This window comes from Melopsittacus undulatus, chromosome 3, assembly GCF_012275295.1.
Source record: "Melopsittacus undulatus isolate bMelUnd1 chromosome 3, bMelUnd1.mat.Z, whole genome shotgun sequence".
In the NCBI taxonomy this organism is placed as follows: domain Eukaryota; kingdom Metazoa; phylum Chordata; class Aves; order Psittaciformes; family Psittaculidae; genus Melopsittacus; species Melopsittacus undulatus.
In genome coordinates, this window is record NC_047529.1 from 104,350,520 (window position 1) to 104,372,357 (window position 21,838).

The following is a 21,838-nucleotide window of genomic DNA, read 5'->3' on the forward strand; positions in this document are numbered from 1 at the left end:
CACCTTAGAATAAGAGTCCCAAGAGAACTCTAGACAGATTTACATAGCTGCTGGAAACTCTGCTTTGTTCAAATGTTTTTGTCTATTTTTGTAACAGACACTATTACAGTTGGAAATAGAGTAGTACTGGATAGTACTGATTTTGACATTTTGAAGAGCAAATCTTTACACCCAATTTACAATTAAGAGTTTTCTAAATCTATGTGTTACAATATATGTACCCCTTCAGTACTCTGAGCATTAGATTTGCATTTGTATGCAATTAAAGTCAGGCTTAACAAATGTGTAACATAATCATACTTCCATATAAAAATAAGAACTGAACTTTGAGAGACATGAACATATTGACACTATTTTTAGATAAGCAGGTTAGACCTGTAATTAAAGCCTGATCTTTGCCTAAGAAAACATCTGTTTTCTTCACTGTGTAATTAGTAAAATTAATGAATTCCAATCTATCCACACAAATGATTCTTTTAACTCTGAAATCAATCACTTTAAAACCCAAGATGCTTTCAGCGACACAAATTTGCCAATAAGTGATACTGTAGATCAAGTTCAAATTATGAATGTAATTTTCTGCAGAGGTCTATTTAAAGAATTTTCTAGACCTATTTCACTGACATTGATATTTATATTACAAACAAAACAGATTTGTGCATTAAGAAAGCTGTGATGGTTACATACAAGAATAAGCTGCTCACATGGAATTCTTGTCAGAAAACTGACTAAAAGATCACATTGTTTAACTTGATCAGAACAGAAATTATGCTTATTGGGAAACTGTCCCTCTCTGACACATATACAGAGCAGGAAACTGCTGAACAGTGAACACAATTTCCCAAAGCAGATTAAAAGATCAATCAAAACTTCTCTTAAAATATTTTCGTCTTATAAAAGTGTTACTTCTAAATACGTGAAGTGGCAGATGATCACACTTCAAGAGGTCAGCACTGAATAATCACAGCCACAACAAATAATGGGAAACATACTGTATGCTTTAGTGATCTCAGGCACTATCCTTATCTTGCTGCTATAAAGAGGCAATAAAAAGAGGTTTCTATCACACCCTGTAGGGCCACAGCTGGATTCTAATCCAAAAGGGCAATTCTGATTGTCTGTACTCAAAATCTTTGGACAAAACCTTTGTATATATTCATTCGCTATAACTGTTTAAATCTTCCTCTTTGAATCAGGGAGATGTCCAGGAGAAAACTAGCTAAAAATCTCCTAAGTACTTGTTTTATGAATCTGGCCCTCAGTTAAGAAGTTGCAGTGAAAAGTCTTTTAATCACCTTCTGATCAGAATTTACTGGATTGTATCTAAGTTCAAGGGTATTAAAATGTGCAAAGGAGACTATGAAAAAATGGCTGGGTTATAGATTTTAACTTCCTAACTAGAAAATTGACTGAAAATAGATTTTCTAATTTACAATGAATCAAAAGAGAAAACACTAGACCATAGCAAAAGTGGCACAAATGTATCAAAAAGCAAATGAATAAACATTTGAAAAGATTTATTAGTAGAAATTGTAATAAATTTTGGAAAGATGAATCGATTTTAGTTAAAAGGTATAACTGACAATTTATTGGGCGGGAAGATGCATTATTTTCCAATTGTTATCCACCTACAGTAAAACTGATTTGTGTCCTATTGTATTTTATGGAAAAGGAGAGAGCAACTTTCAGTGATCTAGATTAAATGTATTAATCATAACCAGGCACTGTGAACTATATATCTACTATTAAAGAAGATTTTTGACATTTAATTCTGTAGTAATATTTTGGCTCTGTACCACTCTTCCTAAATCCAATTCCTGCTACAGTTGGCAGATTTCTCCCTTTTAATTTTATGGGGCTTAAAGTAGCATTTAACCACCCATGCGGTAAATAATGCAGGATTAGAAATATTTAGTGTTTTGTTTCCCTTTGAAGAGTATTAATCCATCAACCCCCAAATATTTTAAAAACATTTTCCACATTCTAGCAATATTTAATGTAATATTCAATAAAACATCCTATGTAAATGATGTTGTTTTCCTGAAACAAAAAAAAAATCACATTAAACCCTAAGTAAAATACGCACATACATCACTGATAGAAGGGAATTCATTTTATAAAGAGATCAGCTGCGTACAAAGAAAATTTGAATAAATCCTTCAGAGTTTTTAAAATTTATGTATTTGTGACAATTACACAGTTTATTCCCAATAATCTGAGACAAGTTTCTGTTCTCCTGAACAACAGCTAGCCATATATTTTTCATTGTTTATCACAGAAGCATAGAATGGTTTGGACTGGAAGGGAGCTTAAAACTCATTCAGTCCCAACCCCGTCTCATGGGCCGGGACACCTTCCACCAGACCAGGTTGCTTCAAGTCCTGTCCAACATGGCCTTGAACACTGCCAGGGATGGGGCAGCCACAGCTTCTCTGGGTACCCTGTGCCAGCTCCTCACAGGGAAGAACTGCTTCCTAATGTCTAATCTAACTCTCCCTTTTTTCAATTTAAAACTATTTCCCCTTGTCCAGTTACTACACACCCTTGTAAAAAAAACCTCTTCAGATTTCTTACAGTTCCCCTTTAGGTACTGAAAAGTTGTTATAAGGTCTCCCCAGTGCCTTCTGTCCTCTAGGCTGAACAAGCCCAACTCTCTCAGCTTGTCTCCATAGCAGAGGTGCTCCAGCCTCCTGATCATCTCCATGTCTTCCTTCTGCACTCACTCAAGCAGGTCCCTCTTGTTGCCCCTAAGCTGCACATAAAACTGGGCAGGGTGTCATGAGAACAGAGTAGAGGGGGGAGTTGCCCCCTTGACCTGCTGCTCACACTCTTTTTGATGCAGCCCAGTATACAGCTGGTTTTCTCGGCTGCAAGCACACACTGAAGCTGGCTCATGTTGAGCTTCTCATCAATCAACAGCCCCGAGTCCTTCTCCTCCGGTCTGCTCTCATCCATTCTCCATTCTCCTATTTCTGCCTGTGATTCCCCTGACCCAGGTGTAAACCCTTGTAATTGGCCTTACCAAACTTCATGAGGCAGGCACTGGCCACCACTCAAGCCTGTCCAGGCCCATCTGTACAGCACCCCTTCCCTCCAGCGTGTGAACCACACCACACAGCTTGGTGAAATCAGCAGACTTGCTGAGGTGCATCAAGCCCACTGTCCATTTCACCAGCAAAGATACTAACAGCACCAATTGTGATGGGCTGTGAACATGTCCAACTTAACACTGAAATGCTAGCTGTTATTTACACACACACACAAAAAAAAAAAAACCCTGGGTTTTATGCAGTAATTTCCGGTCTTTCATTTAAAGTGCTATATTTTACTGCATCTGAAAGGTGCCTTATGGTATCTTCCAACAGGTAACGTTCTTAAAATTATTCTAGGTACTCAGAAGTTGCCTTAGACCTACATCAACAATTAGATGGTGCTTAAAAACTCCAACAAAAGAGTGAAATGCTAATCACCATAAGCATGTTTTCCTTTTCAAAGCCAAACAACATGACATAAACCCGGAAAAAAAACATTTCTTTGCCTCCAGTGTGACTATGTTGTATAAAGAATAAAAATGCAATCCTGTAAACCTACTGTATCTATCTGTTTAGGTCTTTCTAAAATAAGCTTTCAGAACTAATGGAAGAGGTCAGAGAGAAAGTGGAAATGGTGCATACTTTATGCAATGCTTTTTAAAGTAAATTTCACAAGTGTTTAATGAAAATACACATGTATAGCAGGACAGTTTGACCATCAGCTAGCAGAGGGAAACTGACTGCCTAAATAGACAACTTTCAGTCCCCTGAATTGAGGATAAATTTCTTCCTTGACCTTTAAGACCATAATCTGATGGAATGCTAAGTCAAGACTGGGAAACAAGAAAGTTATTCTCATACTTTTTGAATGAAGGTTTCAAAAATCCCCTGTCAAATGAGGGACTACTAAAGTTCAGAGTGAGAAAAGTTAAACCAAACCACAACAAAATCATCTCATCAGAAGCAAGGAAGAGTTTGCTGAATCAAGCTGCAAGGGGCTGAATGGAAGAGATTCTGAGCAGTTATCAGAAGTGTTACACTGAAAGGGTTCATGTGATCAGTTCTAGTGGTTTGTGCTTCATTTGGAAAAGAAACTAAAAGAGCAGGTGCTGTGGCCTAACTGAAGGGACAATGGTTAAAAGGCAAGGATCAAGTCTCTTGAACCACTCCAGTTTGAAGCACTGATGTTAACAACACCTGTTCTTGTTGTCCTCTTTATTCCAATATATACAAGCAAAGGTAACAGTACTTTTGAAAAGATCAAAACAATATTATATGTATGGCTTTCCACAACAACAAGAGACCACTAAACAGAGGAGAATTGAGTTTTCTGTGACTTGCCTCACAACTCATGGCATTATTAACTTACTGATTAGCTTCAGGAAATAGCCTTTCCATTGTAGGTATGTTTATTACCTAATAATAATATATGTATTATTTTATATATATATATGATCTATATTATTATTATGCTGAAGAGGGACTCTTTATCAGGGACTGTAGCAATAGGACAAGGGGTGATGGGTTCACACTTAAACAGGGGAAGTTCAGGTTAGATATAAGGAAGTTTTTACTGTGAGGGTGGTGAGGCACTGGAACAGGGTGCCCAGAGAAGTGGCAAATGCTCCACCCCTGGCAGTGCTCAAGGCCAGGTTGGACAGAGCCCTGGGTGACATAGTCTAGGGTGAAGTGTCCCTGCCCATGGGAGGGGGTTGGAACTGGATGATTTTAAGGTCCTTTCCAACTCAAACCATTCTATGAGTCTATTATTAACACTAGCATTGCAGTCTCTGCTACTGGATAAACATGTTTAAGAAAGTATTCACTTCTCCAACTCATTCATCTTGAAGATCTCTCAGAAACACATTAAACAAAGCCTATGGTTCTTTAAGGAAAAAGGTCTCTTCTGCATTGTTATTTGTTTCTTTGCTGTAAATTCCACGTGATAATTATCAGAAGAGGCAGCCTCTGACAAGTTGTGAGTACTTTCTTCCCTTCTCAAAACTAGGCTCTTGTCCTGGGTTCAGCAGTAGCTCCTTCTTAGTAGCTGGTGCAGTGCTGTGGTTTTGACTTTCAGCCTGGGAACAACACTGATAACACCAAAGTTTTCAGTTGTTGCTAAGTAATGTTTACTCTGCTCAAGGACTTTCTGAGTCTCATGTTCTGCCAGGGAAGAGGGGAAGCCAGGAGGAAGCAGAGATAGGTCAACTGACCCAAACTAGCCAAAGAGGTATTCCATACCACAGCATGTCATGCCCAGTATATAAACTGGAGGCAGTTATCCAAAAGGGCTAGATTGCTGCTCGGATCGGGTTAGGTATCAGTTGGCGGGTGGTGGGTGGTTGTATTCTCTCCCCTTGTTATTTCCCTTATCATTATTATTATTGATGGCAGCAGTAGTGATTTGTGTTATATTTCAGTTACTGGACTGTTCTTATCTCAACCCATGGGAGTTACATGCTTTTGATTCTCCTCCCCATCCCTCTGGGAGCTGGTGGGGCGGAAGGGAGAGAGTGAGCAGCTGTGTGGTTCTGGGTTGTTGGCTGGGCTTAAACCATGACAGTTCTTTTTAAACCAGGGGGTTTACGCCACCCGCTGACCAATACCCAGCCTGACCGGAGCAGCGATCTAGCCCTTCAGGGTAACTGCCTCCAATTTATATATTGGGCATGAGTATGGAACACCCCTTTGGCTAGTTTGGGTCAGTTGTCCTGTCTCTGCTTCCTCTCGACTTCCTCTCCCTCCCAGCAAAGCATGAGACTCACAAAGTCCTTGGTCAGGGTAAACATCACTTAGCAACAACTAAAAACATTGGTGTTATCACCGCTGTTCCCAGGCTGAAAGTCAAAAACAAAGCACTGCACCAGCTACTAAGAAGGGGAAAAACGACTGCTACTGCTGAACCCAAGACAGCTCTCAATATGCACATTTGATTTGCTTATTTCAAGAAACAAAATGGTAGCAAACAACTCATTTTCCAGCTAAGCCACAGGAAAGTTAGGCTACAGCTGCATCATGATCTACTCCACTTCAACAGGTTGTGGAAAGCTGTCTTTAGATTTGACTAACTAAAGTCACAGGAATCAAACAGAATGGCAGAGAAATATGTCTTCATTCCCATATGAAAAAAGCATCAGAATAATTTTCTTGGGCAGTTCAATTTCAACACAATGCATCCTGTGTGTTTGCTACTTTATTTTGTGTGCTGTATTTTGAAGTTAGTTGATATAAGCATCTCTATGACAAATTCCTGGAAAGAAGACTAAAGATCCTGTTTAATTCTGTTTTCACAGCTGCCCCTTACTCTGGGTATAAGCCATATGAACTCAAACTATATGTATTAAAAACCCCAACATTTTAAGTTGTAGCTTCCATTTTGCTTTTGTTATAAATCAAAGGTGATTAAAACATTTTAATTAAGTGTCTTTGCCTTATAGCAATGATTTGAAAGATAAACTACTAAATGACACGGATCCCTTTTCAGACAAGAATTTTTTACAGTATGTATTACATAAAGCTCGAACAATGGTAGCAAGCAAAAATTAGTGCATCCAAATATAAATTGCATATCTCAGAATAAACCTAGAAGGTTACTTAGGCTTAAACTAAATGTTTAGATAGGCAGAGTACTTCTATTAGATATCTAAAGTGCCACTGTTTTCCCTATACATGGCCACCATATGAAAAGCAAATGAAAAAAACCCAGGAGGACTGTTTTCAAGTTATTGTGTCTATCAGTAGCCCTCATTGTCCCATGCCCCCTATGTTAAGCAAAAAGACAGTTTCCTACGGAATGGAAAATCTTCTCATGTGAATGAGTTGTCATGGTTTGAATTAGCAACTTTTAACAGGATAATAAATAGATTAGAAACTTCTAACAGGAGTTGTATCCGATCTTGTGCTTGCTTTCAGCTCAAAAATGCTAAACAATGTGTTAGCTGAAATCACTGTCATGATTTACTTGACATTTATGATGTGACTACAGCATAAATGAGATGCTGCTCATCAGCTAAGGCACAATATCTGTGCATGTGTTTCTTGCCTATTGCACATACGATTTCCTGTCTATTCTAAGCATTAAGTTATCAACTCCCTCTCAAAGTCAATACACAGAAATACAACTCCTAACTTGACTTTGGATACAAGATGCTGCTGTTTTACCATTAATTCTTCAAAACACTGCTATGAGGCAGTAAGGAAGAAACACAACCAAGTGAAATTTTTGCAGAAGAGAAACTAAACCCATTGCATTTAAAGACAAATATTTTTCCATTAGAATTGCACTAAACCATAAAACATCAAAAAACCCAATCTGGATTTAGGAAGTTAAAACAAGCAAATTCCAAATGTCTGCAGAAGAAATATTTAATGATTTCTTTGTGATAAGCAGCAGAAAACAAGAGGAATAATTACACAGCCTTTTAAAAATCATTATTATCTGCAAGAAGTGCTGTAAAACTTTATTAAATGTGTTTTCAAGACAGAAACAAACTGAAGAATAAAACACATATTCTGCCATTCAGCCTAATTTAAAAGTAAAGATAAATGAAATTGTAGATGACTATCATTTGAGTGGCTGGGTTAAGGTGAATTACAAGGAATACTGTTCAGACTAAGAGTTCACAGCACTTGTCACCATGAATAATGCACAAGATGCATTTTAAAAATAAGCAGCACATTTGGGATTTCCAAGACTAGTGCTGGAGGGCATCTATATCGCTGAAATAGGATGCTGGTTTTGACATTATACTTGAAGGGAGAGTCCAAGAAAAGAGACTAAGTCTCCATATTTGCTTCAGCCAGACAAAAATTAATCATTGATATTTTAAACCTATGCTTTGATCCCTCTCAGCAAGCAAAATAAACCAAGAAAAAACATTGTGAACTCTGGCACAGAGCAGCTGTTTCTGTTAGTTACACCTACTAGGTATCTTCATTTCATTGCTAAAGTACAACTGTTACCTCTATAAGCTGCCTGACACATTGAAAATATTGTTTTCTTTGATCAGCATGCACTTAGCAAGAATGAAACTAGGACAGAATTCAAGACTATATACTCTAATTTACAAGTTAAAGGATTTATCTAGCTATTTTCATTACAGCAGAGGTGTTTTACACTTAGATAACTACTAATAACAAAACTGACCAACCTTAGGTATGTTGAAATCTAAATATTTGGTATTTAAGTTACTAGTAAGTCCTTTTTGGCTAATGGACTGCAGGTTAAAATCAGACAGAAATGCTGTGGTATTATTTGTGCCTATTTATAGGTTTGATGACATTAAAATGATAACAGATCTTCATTAGACAATTACAAGTGACACACAAATCATTGTCAGTTAAAGCAAACACAGGTTGTAGGGCATACTTTATTAAACCCTTCAGACCTCACAAAGGACAGCTAGAAACCAAAATACTTTGGTTTTGTCAGTATAGTTGTCATTGTTACAATCTACTAATTCTAGTACTCTGCTTTGAACAATCACAGTATTTAATTGCCTTATGTATGGGTACTGCCATTGGTACAACCAGTAACAGAAACCACTTTGACAAATACTGACCTACTGCGAAACATGGTATGGGTCTACTTATGATTCTTTTGATGACCAAGTATACTAAGTTATTACTCAAGTCCCTAAGAAGCTTCTACTCTTCCATCAGCTGCCTACCCATAGCAGACGGCACAAATTCTACTCAGCTTGCATCAGTATATGTGAAAGCTTTAGCAAAAATGCACCTGAAAAGTAATTTGTGGGGAAAAAAAGAGCCTCTTCCTATGCAAAATACACAGTGGCAGTAAGAACAGTAAGCGCTTCCCCCCAGAATATTAGATACATGAAGTTAAGAATATCACAGGTTACTCATCATCATCCCCAATATTTACATTCCATTTTTGAAACCTGCATTGTTTATAATGGGATTTTGACATCTGACAGAAGCTTCTTTCCCTCCCTTTTGTTTTCGCATAAAATAAAACTATTTCAACATGACCAAAATCTGAAGCCCAGAAGAGTACCATCTGACCCACTCCTTAAGAACTGCAGCATTTCTGTCAATGACTAAACAGGGAGAATCAAAGGTGGAGCTTAACCTGTCACCACAGCAGCTTCTCCTCTGCCAACAACCTGATTCTTTCTGCCTGAAAAACTGTATCTACAGGAAGCACGCGACTGCAGGAAACTACCAATTCCTCAAGGAAGATTTTCCCTCTGTGTTACAAAAATAAGCTACTGAGTTAAGTAATATGAGGATTAAAAAAGCATACCTTTACCACTATATTTTGCATAAGCAGATATAAATTTGAGACTTACAAACAAGGAAAAGTTTAAAAAAATAAAAGGAAAAACACAGCAAGAAATGCTTTCAATAGGTGAAAATATTTGTGATGACAGGAAATCTTAATTACTGTAAACAGAACCACACAAGGAACAGCTAAGACAGCAGTACCCATTTTTAGCCCTTTCACTTATTTGTATGGCGTTGTGGTAAACAAAAGTGGAACTCTTCAGTCAAGTACTAAGTTGGCCAAAACATTTTACAAGAAATGAAAAGCAGTCACATTCTATTTTCACTAACTAGAATTATGAATTCTTATTTTCTTTCATTAGGACTGTTGTGATGTTCCCAGGAATCCATCTGAAAAAAGTACGGCAGCCTTCATCACTGAAGGTAGAGTTTATCTAGTGTTCTACAACACAGAAATGAACTTTCACATTTCCAGTGCACCTAAAATGTTAGATTTCCAATTTGATTCTTCTAAATACTGAAGTTTTACATATAATTTGTTGGAAAGGACAGGTATAGTCCTAGAAGACATGCACGTCTATAAACTCATACAGAAAAAAGATGAAGAAAACAGCATTCCTTCTAAAAAATCTGCATTTCATTCATAGAATACTACCTTTACAATGTAGAATTTTTACCTAACAAAAGGATTCAGGGGTTAGGAATAGTGGATTATGTCTTATGTAAATGCAGAATTCAACCAGGCACAGTAAGATTTCATGCAATATACCTTATTAAAAGAGTACATTGGTACTTACTGGTATGGTATGAAAGTACATGTATTATGCTTCTGATTGCTACTAGCAACTTGACACAGGTGGGATCAAAAGCATAGTACATTACAAAATACGTTTTTCTATTTCTTTTCAAATAAAGTTATGCTCCAAATGATGCTGCCACAAAACGAAGAAATCAAGACATGAAAAGCCAGCATTGTAATTGTATGCCAAAATACACACCTGACAAACCACTTAATGACAGATTCCATATGAAACATGCCTATCGTTAGTAAACCGGATAATCCAAAGGGTATAAACCAGTTGCAATGAATTTTTTTACATTTCATTTTCAGTTGTCGTCTGCTATATGACAACACTCTGCACATTAGATTTTCATAGCATTTGCATGCCAGGTTTTTACTTCTCTTTTGCGTGTCCAGTGTATGATCATTAAAAGAATATTTTGACTCAAAGGTAGCATGCCTGATGACAGCAAGACCCACGAGTTTGTTCAAATTAAGCAACTCATCAGTGAAATTCAGTAAAAGCATCTGGACAGAATCTGAGCACCAGCTGTGGATACTACAAATAAGTTCACTAACTGGTCTATAAAGAGCAGCATCCTTCCTCCTATTCTCAGCTCCCACTGCTTCTGGTGTGAGAACAATGTTAGCTGGCAGCTCCCTTAGTATATAGCAAGTAATAATCACACTTTTGGTTTGATGTTTCTCACAAGAAATCAACCAAACAGTTTGGCATTAAACATTTTTTGACAGAGGATGACAATATATCAAGGTATTATCTACCCTAGCTATTCATTTTGCCTTCCCTAAACCAATAATCACTTCAAGGCTCCACTAGCTACTGTAGTTGTGAACCTCCAATTAAACTCCCCAAAGAAATTTGAACACACATTGCCTGTATGCAGAGAGGTAACTATATGCTCACATTTCCTAGATACAAACTACACATCCTTAGGCCAAATGCAGAATATAATGTGTGTCTTTTAGGTAGGGTATCTCAGTAGGAAACTCCATTTTTTTTACTTTGTCTTCCTTTCAAGTCTGTTTAAAAGCAGTGATACAGACATCAGACTCCTCACTGCTAAAAAAGAATTAAGTCACAGCACAACTCTGTTCAATGAGTTGAGTCTGAAGTGTTCTTTCCTCAGGATATTAATCTTTCTAAAAGCATCCTTGCTTTTCTTCACTGTTACAATCTAATAGCAGTAATTACTTCTTGTTCTTTGTTATCAGCTGTCACAGGTATAAAACGACATTTTTTTTTTGTTGGATTAAAGGACCTAAAAGAAGATTTTCTTTAAGAAGCAACAACTAACAAAAGGAAGCACATGAACTCTGGCTTATATAGCTATGTTTGCAATGATGGATGCAGCAAATGTGCCCACAAAAATAAATAGACATTAAAAAGGTCAAAAAACTGCATGTGAAGAGCCAGCCACACATCCATTCGACATACACACTCCTGCCTAAACACAGTGGCTTAGAAGCTATGTTTGCAGGACAACATTGTTTCACTACACTATGTAAATGATACATTTAGTAACTGGAGGTAACTGAATTAACAGTCTTTAGTAGATTGGCTTTCACTTTTGTTATAAAGGGAACTAAGATGCCATCTTTACTCATCTTAGTATGAGATATCACGACTAGAAGACAAAATAGGCTCCTAAGGACAATTCAGAAAGAGTAGCAGAAAATAAACATTGGGATTTTTTATTATATAAATGCATTCACAGTATATCTTCATCAATTGAAATTTAATCACCCTTTTACAATTTAGAAAGGCAGTTTTTAGGGTAGTTAAGCTATGTATCATCAAAACCATGAAGCTAACCTATCAGTTATAATAGCTTCTATAAAATACCAGAGTGAAATTGCAATAAGCCTAGAAAATGGGCTACAAATCCCAGATATGCTCAAGCAAGCACTGAACCAAAAATAAAAATAGGTAGGTAGGAAACCAAGAACTAGATATCATTCATCTAATTCATGACCACTAACAGCAAAGATCACAGGCCAAGGTTTTAAAGCATCTTATTCAGCTCCAAATGGCAATTATTGGACAGTGACTTCAACTATAAAAGCCTTCCCTCTTCAAAACAAGTTACATTTCTAACAGTTCATTTCTATTCTCTCTGCATATTTCTCTTACATTTCTCAGAAGCATCTTACTTTAAGGCAAATTAAAATTGGAAACCATTTAATTTTCTCAAATACAAAGAACATTGATGTTGCAGTATTTATCAGGTTGAAGTAGGTTTATTATACACTGACATAGTTTCCCACATCCTGCTTCCTTCTGTTCTAAACAGTATCCCAATAAGAAAGGAATAGACTGCATGAATAAATTAATGTTTGTTAATATATATTATATTTTAATAATATAATTTTATATATGTATATACATTACATATAATAAAATTTATGAACATTTTTATACTTAAATGAATAAATTTAAATGCTTTAATTTGAGAAGTCTCCTCTGAAGAACAAATTCTTATAAATTCATTATAATTTTATTTTAGAAAACAGCTATGGGAAAATCATATTATTAGATTGTATAGACCCTTTCCCTGACCACACAGAAGTTACCCAGACAAGAGAGTAAGGACAGGTTTTTCAAAGCAGACTTTGAGGAGAAAAAAGAAATCAAAATAAATCCATCCTAAAATGCTTTCAGTGTGAGGAAAATTTAACATTTAACTTTGGTTTGATTTTCATTTTAAACATGTTTTCATATAGACATATGATCCACATCGAAAACTTTTAATAACGCTCCCCCAAAGCCTTCCCTTCACTCAGTTCAAAATACATAGTGAGAGACAATATCCAACTCTTTCTGCCATTCGAGTACACACAAGTATTCCATTAAAAAAGACGCAATAATCAGCAGCAGTGGCACTGTGATCTTACCATTCCGTTACCTATCTACAACATTAGGAAACAAGTATGGGAGAAATAAGCTTTTTTAAAACAAAAAAGCAAACCTGAATGCCTCTAAGAACTGTGTACATTAGCCAGCAATAATAAAAGCACCTACCAATGCATTCTGGTTTCCTGAAGCCTTTTTTATGTTTCTTGCTGGCATTCCATGAAGATGACTAAATCTACTCTGGAAACCTAAAAAAAAGAAGTACAAACTGATTTAAGAACATTGTCTATACCATAAAAACAGTAACATTCACTATTACATACCAATCTATTAATCTGACCAGTTCAAAAAAACATCCTAATAGAGTCAATTGTACTGGTGGCAACAAAGCACAATGGGGAAAGTAAGAGAAAGGCTAAGCTGTTATAAGAATTAGTATTTCTGTAGATATTCTTACTGCTATCCTGGTTCTATGCACAGTTGGCTGCATAAGCAGAGCACACTGATCAGTAAGAAAGGTTTTTTGCATCACTTACAACCTTATTAGAACTAAAACCCTCTAAATCTTATGAATTCACAGAGACCAAGTCCTCAGAAACAATTTCAAGCATTTCATAAATAAACTTCACAAAATAATTCACTACATTGTGCAGAGCAGTTTAAAAGTGATTTGACTACTGCTCACATAAAAGATCTGCATTTGAATGTGAAAAGAGATCCTTATGGCAGAAGGAAGGTACAACAAAACTCTCTGGCAGCAAGCTGAGGTCTGCCAACTTCAGTCTTTAGATAAGAGCAGGTTCCCAGCTGTAAATGCAGTTTAACTCTGGTGCAACTTATCATTGGATACACTGGATCCACAGCTGTCTAAAATATTTTAAAGAAAAAAAAAAAACCAAGATATTTTCTAAATTACAAACTTGATCCTTGCTCTAAAGGAACCCTTCCACTTTCTCGACAAACAACACTGCCTGACCATAAAGCAAAACAGATGGTCACACTACTCTCGAGCTTTTGAATTAACGAACCTCTATAGAAATCTAAACACTATCACATGAGCCGGGAACAAAACAGGATACAAAAATTCACTTTAAATAAAGCTATTCTCAATGGAAACATCAATACAAATAAGAGTAGGCTATAAAAATGAGCCAAGTTTTAAAATTTGACTTTTCTAACAACTGAGTTTTAAAAACTATTTCTGTCTAATGATACTTACAAATGAAATTGTTCAGGAGAACAAACTGGTAACTCCAAGATCTTGTCAGCATTTTTCATATTTTATATGTATAGATATCCTTCTACTGTACTCAAATGACTCTACAGTTTGCATTTGCTTGACTGCTTCTTACCTCTCCTTCCTGAATGGGACATGAGAGGAAAAGTCCCAGTTAAGATACTTTCAAAGACTGGATCAGGCAATTCTCTTTCAAGTTCTGTAGAGTCTTCTTGTTCCCACCATGGAATGACTCCAGTAATTCCACATGCTCCACCAGATTCATTTTCATGAAACCAATCACTCTGCTCATCATCACCTATGTGAGGGCAGTGTTCCCCCGAAGCCCCCCAAAAGAGAAGGAGGAGCAGAGAAGACAAAAATCAGATGTCACCATCAATAAACACTCTGACAGCACAATTATTTCTTTTGCTTTATAGCTGTGTAACAATTACTCATATATAGCAGTTTCTATTTAGAAAATGTTTCTCAATAGCATGACAAGCATTGCCATCAATGAAACCACATCAAATGTAATGTTTTAAAAACAATTTACAATAGAGAAAAACAATAATAAACTAGTTAATCCTTTTGCAATAACTGCAGGGAAATCCATTTAAGTTACTGCACTTCACATATTAACAAAAAAACAAGCCTTAATCTCCTGCAGGGAATTAAAAGGTATAAAACTGTGAAACTAGTTCTTTGCAGCTGATAATGGCATATAATTAGCTTAATTTCATGATTTGTATGGCTAGTAAAATGGGAAAAAATCATGAGCAGATGTGACTAAATGAAGTTAATCTGATTAAGTTCATTTAGAAATAAGTTTTGAAAAAGTTGAGTTTAAATGAAAACTGACAGCATCATGGGATTGAGAATAATACTGCATTATGCCATAAAGCTGGTCATTTTTACTGACATTTATAGATGCAGTATTTAAATACCTGGGTTTGAAATCAAAAGTAAGACAAAAATGAAAATCTGATCTTAAACTGAGTTCATAAACACACTGGCAATCAAAAAACAAAAATGGTTATGTTTGGTTTAAAACATGTTAACCTATACAAAGTAGTTTACAGAAGACACAAAAAGTCAGAGAATCATAGAATGGTTTGGGTTGGAAAGGACCTTAAGATCATCCAATTCCAACCCCACTGCAATGGACAGGGACGCCTCACACTAGACCATGTCACCCAAGGCTCTGTCCAACCTGGCCTTGAACTCTGCCAGGGAAGGAGTATTCACAACTTCCTTGGGCAACCCATTCCAGCGCCTCACCACCCTCACAGCAAAGAACTTCCTCCTTACATGTAACCTGAACCTCCCTTGTTTTAGCTTGAACCCATCACCCCTTGTTTTATTGCTAAAGCACCTGAGGAAGAATCCCTCTCCAGCATCCTATCTTCATAAGACAAATTTCCTTTCTTACATCCAAATACCAGATTTCAAACTATGTGCTGTATATTTTAATTCTACTTTGAAGTATCCAAACCATAGCTCAATATTTCTGCATATAAATTATTTGTTTGGCATTTTAATTTTTCATTAGGCAGAACTGAGCAAGATCCAAACACAACGTATCTATGACATAATTTTCAGGAACAAAAAGTATTTGTGTAAAACTTCATTGCCACAATGGGAAAACACAAATAATGAAACTCAAAGCCAATATCTGAGGAAAAATAAAAGTTCAAAACACCTTTTCTAAAGAAGTTGTTGCAATGAGACCTTCAAGACCAAGCACAAGTGAAAATGGCTGTAAACATTCCTCAGGACAAGTACTTTGAGAAAATATGGAATAATTAGGGCCTCTCACTGGTCACTTGCAGGTGAAATGTAATCTTTACATCTCTAGTGGTTGCTATTAAAAGCAAAATCAGCAGAGGCTAGAGAACAGGAACTTTTAGATGGAAGAAAGGGAAAACAGAGATGGAAAGAAATACATAGGTCCTCATAAGATTCCGTTTCTTTGTGCTCCTGTGAAGTATTTTGCATCACTGTCCACAATTATTCATATCCCCATTTATAGCTATGACATTTCACAAAGGCATTCCCCATTAATTCTATCCTTGTTTCATTACAGCCAGGTATGTTTTTTTGAATGATGCATAATAGTGAACAGAGACAGTGGTCGTAGTGGAGAGAGAATCATGCCTCTTTGCTGGATTGCCCTGTGGTTCACAACTGAGTTTCAACTCCTTTGTTTTGATTTTCCAAACCTTTATGGAGATAAACTTTGTCTGAATATTTTGTCATAAAATGAGAGCTCTAGACACCTAGACTAATTAGAAATACTATCAGAAACACAAAAAAAAAAAAAGTCCTGCTGTGCATAATTAGCTATGGAAGTAAGTATAAAATTCCAAAACTGGCTTACACAGTCAGCACAAGGACAGAAGCCTGTAAGAGGTATGCAATGCAGGCTTGAAAAAAGAGCTAGAACTGAAGACTCTGTTGGTGGACTGTAGAACGAGGCATATAGGAGCTAGGAACCCAGTATATTTACTAAAAGCCCAACAATGATCCTTTGGGAAAACACAAAATTACACTTCCTTTTTGTCTAACAGGAATATTAGTATGTTAGGCAGCTATCATATGAAGCTATCTGAACCTCTTGGGCTTTTCCCATTTGACAGCATAATTCTGTATATCTGTTTTTTAGCTTCCTTGTCTGCAGCTCTGACCCTTTGACTATTTTCAGTATTACCTTGGGAAGAGCATAAACCTATTAACTCCTTATCCAGGTGAGAGCGCCCACAGGAGTTTTGTTTACCTGTTGCTCCACCTTGAAGGGATACCATTCTCAAAAGGAATCAGGGTAGACCACTGCATTGAATTAATTCCCAACCTCATACATATAGGCAATGTAACACAGGGGACCCTCCCCACTCAAGAGTCTGGTAACCAAATACGTGGATTTTATCCTACTTAATTTGCAACTTTCAAAAGGCAACATAGTATAAATAGTAAACATATACTTAGGAGAATTAAGAATTCAAAGCGATGTTTTTGACTTCAAAATATTTGAAAAGATTCACTACAATGTCCCTTCCCCTTAGAGATGCTGATTCAGCACAAGGCTACAGCAAATTATCACAGTTTTCCAAGCTACAGGAAAGGTAAAACAACCATCAGATGTCCAGAAACTGATACCCCGAGTGCATGCGTTCTGTCAGCCACATATTTAAAAAACCACAAACTTGTTTATGGGTAATGCTAATGACACCAGGCATTGTTTAAAGCAATTTACATTAAATTTTACCATTATTAATCAATTAAAAAAAAATCAACTTAAGAAATGTTAATGAAATGCTACAACTTCAAGGCACCTCAGTTGCTGGCTTTATTTTTAACCTGTCTCCTCCCCCCACTACTGTTTGCCTAATTTTCCCTCTATATTATTGAATCTATGTGCTTATCTAATTATTACTCCTTCATGTTAAATAATTTGCCTCCCTTATTAAGAGGTTTAGGTAATTTATTTATGTGGTTTTCTTACAGTTTCTGTAGGGACACATACACCCCACTTGCATCACCCTCATTTCTGTGTTCAGAATCACAGAAACACAGAACAGCTAGGGTTGGAAAGGACCTTAAGATTATCTAGTTCCAACTCCCCTGCCATGGGCAGGGACACCTCACACTAAACCATGTCACCCAAGGCTTCATCTAGCCTGGCCTTGAACACTGCTAGGGGTGGAGCATTCACCACTTCTCTGGGCAACCCATTATAGTGCCTCATCACCCTTCCAGTGAAGAACTTCTTCCTTACATCCAATCTAAACTTCCCCTACTTAAGTTTCAACCCATTACCCCTTGTCCTATCACTACAGTCCCTAATGAATAGTCCCTCACCAGCATCCCTGTAGGCCACCTTCAGATACTGGAAGGCTGCTATGAGGTCTCCACACAGCCTGCTCTTCTCCAGGCTGAACAGACCCAACTTTCTCAGCCTGTCATCATACGGGAGGTGCTCCAGGCCCCTGATCATCCTCGTGGCCTCCTCTGGACTTGTTCCAGCAGTTCCATGTCCTTTTCATGTTGAGGACACCCACCAGAACTGCACACAATACTCCAAGTGAGGTCTCACGAGAGCAGAGTAGAGGGGCAGGATCACCTCCTTTGACCTGCTGGTCACGCTCCTTTTGATGCAGCCCAGAATACGGTTGGCTTTCTGGGCTGTGAGCGCACACTGAAGCTGGCTCATGATAATTTTCTCATGAACCAACACCCCCCAAGTCCTTCTCTGCAGGGCTCCACTGAATCTCTTCCTTGCCCAACCTGTAGCTGTGCCTGCGATTGCTCTGACCCAGGTGTAGGACCTTGCACTTGTCATGGTTAAACTTCATGAGGTTGGCATCAGCCCACCTCACAAGCGTGTCAAGGTCCCTCTGGATGGCATTCCTTCCCTCCAGCGTATCAACCGAACCACACAGCTTGGTGTCATGAGGGAACAAAATCCCACTGTCCATGACACGGACACAGATGTTAAACAAGACCAGTACCAACACCAATCCCTGAGGGACACCACTCGTTACTGGTTTCTAGCTGGACATTGAGCCATTGACAACAACTATGTGCAAGCGGCCATCCAGCCAGTTCTTCATTCACTGAGTGGTCCACATATCAAATTGATGTCTCTCCAATTTAGAGACAAGGATGTTGTGTGGGACAGTGTCGAACGCTTTGCACAAGTCCAGGTAGATGACATCAACTGCTCTACCCCTGTCCATCAGTTCCATGAAGTTCCATCATAGAAGGCCACCAAATTGGTCAGGCAGGATTTCCACTTAGTGAAGCCATGCTGGCTGTCACCAAACACCTTGTTGTTTTTCATGTGCCTTATCATGCCTTCCATGAGAATCTGCTCCCACATTTTGCCAGGCACAGAGGTGAGACTGACTGGTCTGTAGTTCCCTGGGGCATCCATTTTCCCTTTCTTGAAAATGGGGGTTTTATTTCACTTTTCCCAGTTGTCGGGAACTTCACCTGACTACCATGATGTTTCAAATATGATGGACAGTGGCTTAGCAACTTCATTTGCCAACTCCTTCAGGATCCACGGATGGATTTTATGAGATTCCATGGACTTGGGCACATTCAGATTCTTAGGATGGTCTTGAACCAGATCCTCTCCTATAGTGTGCTCAAGGTCTTCATATTCACAGTCTCTGCATCTGCCTTCCAAGACCTGGGTGGTGTTGTCAGAGCATTTGCCAGTGAAGATGGAGGCAAAGAAGTCATTAAGAACCTCAGCCTTCTGCAAATCCAGGAGAGCCAGTTCTCCTGATAGCTTTCAAAGAGGGCCCACATTGTCCCTAGTCTGTCTTTTATTCACTATGTACCTATAGAATCCCTTCCTGTTATCCTTTACATCCCTAGCCAAGTTTAATTCTAACTGGGCCTTAGCTTTCCTAATCTGGTCCCTGGCTTCCCAGACAACATCCCTGTATTCTTCCCAGGCCACCTGTCCTTGCTTCCACCTTTTAGAAGCCTCTTTTTCCCCTCAAAATTTCCTCAGCAGCTCCTTATCCATCCAAGGAGGTATCCTGGCTCTCCCGCTGCACGTCCTTCTAGTTGAGATGCAGCACTCCTGAGTTTGTAGCAGATGGCCCTTGAATATCAACCAAGAGTCTTGGGCCCCCCTGCCCTCTAGGCCTATATCCCATGGAACCTTACTAAGCAGGTTCCTGAAGAGGCTGAAGTTTGCTCTTTTGAAGTCCATGGCAGTGAGCTTGCTGCACGCTCTTCTCACTGCCCTGAGGATCTCAAACTTGACCATCTGATGATGTACTAACTTAAGAAAAAGCACAGCTACATCAACAAACCCAAAAGCCTTCTCATTTGGCAGAATTGTAAGTATCATAAATCTTCATTCTCAAGAATAGCTTCACGTGAATCTTATTTCAACTAAAGCAGCCCAGGATTATATCAAAAAGACTTTCCCCTGCACAGAGTTTTCCCTTTCTTTGCAGGTCTATTTAAAAGTGGCTAGACTGCCCTCCAGAGCAGTCACATACAGTGTACGTGTGCTTGTTTGTAAAAATCACAACCTGCTTTGAGAGTCTACTGTGAAAAGAGTTAGGCATCAGGGTTCTATAAACACCACTTGATACTGTGCTGGTCCATTATCCATCAAGTTGCACACAGAGAATGATAGCACACAGCCTGTAAACACTCTAAGATGCTAGTCTCATTTCCAGTGTTCCTCTTTCCAGGTAAAAACCCTCACTCTTAATGGCTGTAATAATTATTTAGAGACATGGGAAGACTTACTAATACAAGAATTTCAGGAAAGCAGAAGATTATGTTGCTCATCAAAAGAGACACACTGCGTCTTGCTCTCTGCACTCTGCAGAACTGCCTTGGCAAAAGGGGTAGCAGCACACTTTTGCCACCATTCAGTTTAAGGAGCTACTTCTGACTCAAGCTTGAAAACTGCACATCAAGGCCTGCTCCTGAGTAGGACAGCCGTAGTAGTGTACTCTGACACCTGCAGCTACCAAGTTACTATACAAGGTCCAAATTACTTCTTCTGCAAAGAAGATAAAAGGATGGCATTCTCATATACTTAATCAGTAGTGGGTCATCTTCATTAAAGACACAGTAATGAATATACATTTAATCACAAAATAATGAAGAGCTACCTTTAAAAGGTAGTCACATCCCTGACTTCTCCAACTTTAACTGTTTAACACTTGATTAATATAATTTTTCTTCCTACTTGTTTAGATATTAAAGGACATTTCAAGTGCTACGCATCATGATTTAGGAGGTCTTAAGTCAACTCTGAATTTCCCCAAGTGTAGATGGAGTAGGAATGTAGAGTATGTTTCCTTTGTCACACCCACAATATAAAATTCATTCAAGAATATATTTGCAGTTTGGCTTCTTTTCCCCAAAAACTAGCAATATCAACTAGTGTTTGGATAATGTTAACATTCTGTTAACATTGTGCTGAAGGCTTAATTTACACAGTGCTTTTAACTGAAAGTGCCTTTGTAAAGTGGACCTGTAGAATGCCTTGAAATCACAGGCGATCCTACTAGCTAAGCCTATGTAAGACTTGTATTTTATGTTGCAATGTAAGATTAGACCTTTTGTTTCAAAACTCTTAAGAGTTTTCTACACTAGGCATAACATTGCTTATCATTAAGGTTTTTATAATTGCAAAACAGCCATTTATGAAAATACTATTGGGAGCAAAGGAAAAAGTAGGAAGAAAAAACAAAGTAACTTAAGCTTCAGCCACTGTTCAGTTCTTTCAATTACTTTGTGTTCTGGTTTCAGCTGGGACAGAGTTAATTTTTTTTTGTAGCAGCTGCTGCAGAGCTGTGTTTTGGCTTTAGTCTGAGAATAATGCTCGTAACGTATCAATGTTTTAGTTGTTCTTAAGTAGCTCTTACCCCAGTCAAGGAGCTCTTAGTCTCTCCTGCTCTGCCAGTGAGGAGGTGCCAAAGGGTTATTCCATACCACAGCACATCATGCCCAATATATAAACTGGGGGGAATAACCCAAAAGAAAAGGATCACTGCTCAGGCTGGGTATTGGTCAGTGGGTGGTGAACAATTTTGTTGTCTATCACTTGAATTTTATTCCTCTCTTTTTCTATTATTGTAATATTTTAATTTATTTAAATTATTGAACTGTTCTCAAGCAGTGTGTTTTACCTTTTTCTGACTCTCCTC

The 21,838-nt window shown here is 37.9% G+C and overlaps 1 protein-coding gene across 1 annotated transcript in view; it reads right to left on the reverse strand.

The window, feature by feature from the left end:
• The window catches only part of GPATCH2 (G-patch domain containing 2), a 121,602-nt gene that overhangs the window by 82,413 nt on the left and 17,351 nt on the right, over positions 1–21,838 (reverse strand). Inside the window, exons 4-5 of the mRNA XM_005151889.3 lie at positions 14,284–14,466; positions 13,100–13,179 (exon numbers count right to left, since the gene is read on the reverse strand). Coding sequence (XP_005151946.2) covers positions 13,100–13,179; positions 14,284–14,466 — 263 coding nt within the window. The remainder of the gene's footprint in view (positions 1–13,099; positions 13,180–14,283; positions 14,467–21,838) is intronic.